At 26.0% G+C, this 6,144-nt stretch overlaps 1 protein-coding gene across 1 annotated transcript; it reads left to right on the top strand.

Annotated features, from left to right (window-relative positions):
* Nucleotides 1–1,122: 1,122 nt before the first annotated feature.
* LOC132930627 (uncharacterized) lies at nucleotides 1,123–3,118 on the top strand. The gene is made up of 5 exons (XM_060996600.1): nucleotides 1,123–1,263; nucleotides 1,338–1,487; nucleotides 2,088–2,154; nucleotides 2,597–2,652; nucleotides 2,725–3,118. Exons 2-5 carry the CDS (start codon nucleotides 1,402–1,404, stop codon nucleotides 2,843–2,845), a joined length of 330 nt encoding a protein of 109 aa, XP_060852583.1. The 5' UTR covers nucleotides 1,123–1,263; nucleotides 1,338–1,401; the 3' UTR covers nucleotides 2,846–3,118.
* The last annotated feature ends 3,026 nt before the right edge of the window (nucleotides 3,119–6,144 follow it).

The following is a 6,144-nucleotide window of genomic DNA, read 5'->3' as shown; positions in this document are numbered from 1 at the left end:
TATAAAAATTAAGTGAATAAAAAAAAATGTTTTTAGGTATTATACATAATAACTATTCTATATGACTATGTTATAATTAAAACAGCGTTAAGTCGTCAAGATGTATAAATAACTGTTGTCACACAACTATTATATAAGTACACCTAATATATTTATTAACTTAAAATATTTCAATGTATTAATACCTACCTACCTATAAAAAAATAATTATAAATAATAAGTAGAGTGTGGATTTCTATGCAATTGCATATTTTTTTCCTTTACATATTTTAGGTTTTTGTCCGTAATCTTTATGAATCATAATAGTTTGCAGTTACTGGCCAATTTTTTTTTTTATATTTATCTACATATTTAATAATTATTGCATATTTTTGCGAAATTCAAAATGTATTACATTGAATTAAAGTAAAATTTAAAATGTTCTAGATATAATTTAAAGATGCATTACCATCTTATCAATGAATTAACATTTAATACACATTAATTTGCAATTTTTAATGATAGTAATAAAGAAATTACCTGTATAGAAAGTTAAAATATGACATTACATGAAAGCATTTCAATAATTGATGAAATAAAAGAAAAAATTTAAGCTATTACTATTTAACTATATATAGTTGCTTTAAATATGCTCCAACCACTTGGGTTGACGTCGAACGATCGTTCTCATCTGCATTTAAAAATATGTTAATAAAAAACATCATAGCTTCACAGAAGAAAAATTAGAATTACAAAAAAACATTAATTTTTAAATTTATAATACCTTTTTTACAATATTTTTAAATATAAGTACTAATATTAATATCTCTATTAATATTGTAAAAATTTGTCATATACATTTTCTTGCATATTTCTCACGTATTTGCATATTTTTACGTTTTTGACTGCATCTTGTATGGCATATATTGATACTTTTTAGTGCATAAAAATTAATGAAATAAAAGTTCAAGCTATTTTTGGATTTTAGGTAATGGACATTTTCTCAGAAAATCCAACAATTATTTGGCCTCCGTCGTGTGTTTTTTTCTTTTCCGTCTTTGTAACACCCTGCTAGCATTTTATAGTGTACGTGCTCGCAGGAACACTGTATACGGGAAAAACGTTAGGACTCATCCAAGGTCATGTTTACGCCATCATACTACCACCAGTACTACCACCCCTCGGAACCATTTTACATACTAACGCTGAAGATTGGACGCGCACCAGTTGCAGACCTACCTCATCTTTCCTAGCATTACCAGTTCTACTAGCAGACTTGTATAGGTAATAAACATTTATTATTATTATTAAGTAGGTACCTACTCCATGTCTCCATCTATTAAATTCTTCGATTACAGACAAGCGTAGTAAAATACTCGAACGGTACTTGGGAGATCGTATTGATAATTGTATCGTATTATAATGGAGTTCAACAACCATTATGATGAAGTACAGAAGACCGACAATGACGCGTCGCCAACCGCAGAGGAACGCATGGAAGTCGCCAAGTGAGTTACTCATGGGTTATTATAATATATAATAACGCATAAGCCATTAATGCATTCTTAATAATAATTTTTTGTTGAAATTTCAAGTATGCAATTCACAAGTATATCCTGCTCGACAATAAATTAATAATTATCATTTTGAGTAAAAGAATCGGTCAATTCGTTTTGATTGATCATGAAGCGATTTTCAAAAAAATAAAAATACTACTTTAAAAAGCATAATTTTTTTTTCAACTATTACAATTTTTTCTGTTTGTCTTGCGACTTGCACCACCAACAGACAATCCCCTTTTAACTGCTTACGAACGTTTTTATCGTAGTTTTGTTTTGCAGCGGCCATTATTACATTTTCCCGACGTTATCCAATTTTTGATTTTGATTTCCTATCAATGGAAATTATAACATGTATAGATAGTTTTAATACAATTTGCAAAATTTCTATTTTTATCAGTTTAAAAATGATCTCCATGTTTTTCAATGACGCCCACTTGGTTAAGATGTGTAATTAAATAAATAATGAATTTGTTGAAAACATTTTTTAAGTGCGAAATCAAAAATATTGATGCTCTTTAATAAAAACATAATTTTGAAATTTTTCAGCACATCAGTGTATAAACCAAAATTTGGTCGGCATGAAGCACATAAACGTCATGATACTATGGGCGAAGTGAGTTATTTAATAATTTATTAAAAATATTGCAGTGGCGTAGCCAGGGGGGCTGAGGGGGCTGCAGCCCTCACAAAATATTAAGAAAATTTAAAAATTAATTTTTTTTAATGGCTTATGAAAATCGCTTCAAAAATCATAAGTTGTATTTTACAAAAATTGATCCCCCCCCCTCCGAAAAAAATCCTGGTTACGCTAATGAAATATTATATACTAATGTTGAATTCAAAAATGTATAAATAAACAGTAAACATTTAATGAATTGACGGTGTCAATAATTTCTTAAATATGATATGATAGCCCATGACAAGTTAATCTTTAAATATTTAAAATACATTTTTGTGCGACTGAGTATTAGTTGTGTATAACTATTATAGTAATAATTGAAAAAAAAATCACAAATTTTTTTAATGATAATAATACAATTTTTTTTTATTTGTAGATAGTACAAAATGGTACTGATACTATGAAATTTAAGTACAATCACGACAATGATTTGTAAGTTTAATAATTATAATTTTCAGTTATTAAGATTGGTTTTAATTGTAATTTTTTTAAACTCATATCTAGTGTTGATAGCCGGTTTAAAGAATTGATCCCACATCCTGAAATTGTTGGTGTACTTCAAACTGATAAATATGGGAATTCTGTGAAGCGGGATCTCAAATTCCATCACAGCACTCTATGGTAATAAATAGATATAGAAATAAGCAACAACTTATATTTAATAATTTGACTCTGACTTAATCCATAAAATATGTTTTAAAAATAATATGATCACAATTAATTTTAATTATAGATAGTAGTTATTTTTGAGAGTAATTTATTATTAATTTAACTGAATAACTAATACTTTCATTACTATAATTGTTATAATATGGTTAAGTTATAATTCACCATGTTGAATTTTAAGTTTTAATTCATTTTTATGAAATCTCATCTTATATTATAAGTATTTTTTTTATCGGATTTGGCACTGTTGAATCATCTAGCAAATAAAGAAAAACATTTTTAATATTCAACTTAATAATGCATATAATATTTTAATTACACTTTAGTATGAAGGTTTAATAATTTAAGTATTATATTTTATACTCTTGGTAATTATATTATACTAATAATATAGATTATATTGTTTGCATAAATAAACTCTTTTCAGTTTATGGACAGTAAAACAAATACCTACTTAGATATTATGAAATTGTCTGTTTACATTTTTTAAAGTTCACATTATTTTTTGTATAACTAATATAGTTAGTATATTATTGGCACTTCATAATTTATTATCTAAGATGAAGAAAATATCTAAAAGTTTTACGTATAATTGAAGTTGATTGTAAGTATGTACTATGTATTACAGTTTATCAGTGGGGGGGAAGGATTGGGTGATATGGGGCATAGGTAATAGATCCCAACTCCTTTGTCTTTTTTTTTTATTTAGGTATAGTAAAATAATCGAAAATGCTTCACTTTTTTATAATAGGTACTGTATATTGTTATATTAAGCATTTGAAAATATTATGATCAATGCCATTAGTTCATATACTGTTTACTGCTAAATATGATCGAAAACGTTTCGTATCGTAAAGTAATAGGTACTGTCAATTATCATTATTGTCTATTTGTCTATAACCATTAACCATGCTTATAATAATATTAAAATAGCGTTTGGTTGCTATTTTAAGGCAATAGTTCGTGAATTTCTAGTAAAAATGATAAACACACAATATTTGAATATTCATCGATCTATTTAGTACTTATTCTATTTTATAATGCATCAACAATTTAAAACACATTATCGGGCGAGGGTATGTAGCTATGTAGCCATGTAGGTATGTTATAACTTATAAGTTATTTATAACAAATATTGTAATATATATGTATATAAATATACATTTTCGTTCGAAGTTTGAAATAATTCTAATAATACAACGGAATTATATAAATAGTTATATACACGTATACAACTGTTTCATATTTTCATTTGTCACTATTTTTCGTTTAAATAAAACAGTGTGTACTTACTGATAATATTAACCCTCAACATTTTTGAAATACTGGGTAACGATGATGGTAAGTCAACCACACGACCTTCCCTTCCTTTTAAGAACATCTAAATACGCCACTATATAGTTTACAAAATTTAGGACAAATACGTAAGGAAAATTACAACGATGAATATAAAGAAAATATACTTACTAGAATCATTGATGTCTTATGAATTACCTTTACATCTTATATTTTAACAATAATTATTATATCTAATAGTTGGTTAATTCCTTAATGGTTGCAATTACTTACACTCAACTTTCAAGTTTATAATATTATAATAATAACAATTTAAAATTTACAACAGTGAATAAACTATAATGTACCGTAAATCGTTATATAAATATTTATATTTTGTATGTGTAAGAAAATGTTGATCGTAAATTATAAATATAATAAATATAATATACATAATAATAAATTTATTAATAAATTGCTTTAATATTAGATTGAATTTATCTGTCATGAATATTACCTATGTTTTTTAGTAGTTTTTATGGGAGTTATATATAATTATTATAATTTATTACATAGGTAGTACTTATTCAAAATTTGCTTAATAATTAAAATATTACTACCGAGAAAACATAGATAATATTCTTATTTTTAAGTAAAAGGTAAACACTAGTGTATTTATAATCGATAGATATGGTAGATGTTAGGGAATATATTTACTGTTTAAGGTAGTCACTAATTTTTTTTTTTTTATAGTGGATTTATGTGGTTAATTTTTTATAGTAGGTTTTAGAAACCCGATTTTTAAGTGTGCAATGAAAAATTTAAGACGTTCCATTTGTGGAAGGGAGATTGATTAAAAGGCTTTGATGGTTCGTACTTGGTAACTCAGCAAGTACATAAAGTGCATATTTGAATTTTATAAGCCTAAATTGGTTTTAGCATTGATTATTGTATAATAATAATTTTTTGTTCATTTGTTGAAAGTTTCAATCTTAGAATTGAGCTTATTAGATGAATTCTAGTATTTAACACATTTATTTTGGTTTTTAAATGCGGACCCTAATTCGCTAAATAAGATGCTTGTCTATAAAGTTAGACCTAAATGTTTGGTTTGAGTTATATTTTATATAATTGGGATTTTGGCATCTTAAAGATAAACTGTAGATAGGTTATCTTTTCTTGTGGTGAAAGGGATGTGATAGGACTTATCAGTATTAATTTTGAATATCCATTTGGATTTGGAAGATCATTGTGTGATTTTTCTGAGATTTTGGGTACTATTGTGCCATTGTGGTGTCGGAATATGATGAAAGGAATGCTGTGTTTTTTGTAGTTGGCAATTTCGACTGAAAGATCTGGTAATAATGTAATATATCATCATTCATTACCCTGGGGCATTTTTGTTTTGATTTGGAAGCTAGTTGAGAAGGAATCATCTTGACAAACAAAGAATGAGTGGTTTAGGAGATAAGGTTAGATACATTTAAAAAAAATTAAAAGCTACAAGTAAATTATTATAATATCCAAGGTAATATCTGAAATCGTCACTTTTATCTGGAAAGTGGAACGTTCCTAATTTAAATACCTGGGTACCAAATAATATATGAATGATTTATAATAAATCTCATTAAACTTAATAACATCTTTAATGTTATTTGACATTTGTCATTGTCATGACTTGTTTATAATATATACTTCATAAATTATAATAAAATCTATGTTTGTAATTTTATATTTATATAGTAGTATTAATAGTGTTGCCACTATTTGCCAGTATAATAGGTAATACAAAGACACTAGACTTAAAATGTCTGCGTTATGCAATCTAAATTTTTAATCCACCTTTATATTTTATTTTTTATCCGTTGGGACACTAAGTATGTATTAATGTTACTTGTACACATAGATTTGATCATTTAATTATAATTAGCCAATTAAGTTATTCATTTTTTTTTAAAATATAAATGTGAACAATATCCAACA

This window comes from Rhopalosiphum padi, chromosome 4, assembly GCF_020882245.1.
Source record: "Rhopalosiphum padi isolate XX-2018 chromosome 4, ASM2088224v1, whole genome shotgun sequence".
Taxonomy (NCBI): domain Eukaryota; kingdom Metazoa; phylum Arthropoda; class Insecta; order Hemiptera; family Aphididae; genus Rhopalosiphum; species Rhopalosiphum padi.
This window is presented reverse-complemented; position numbering and strand designations above follow the sequence as displayed.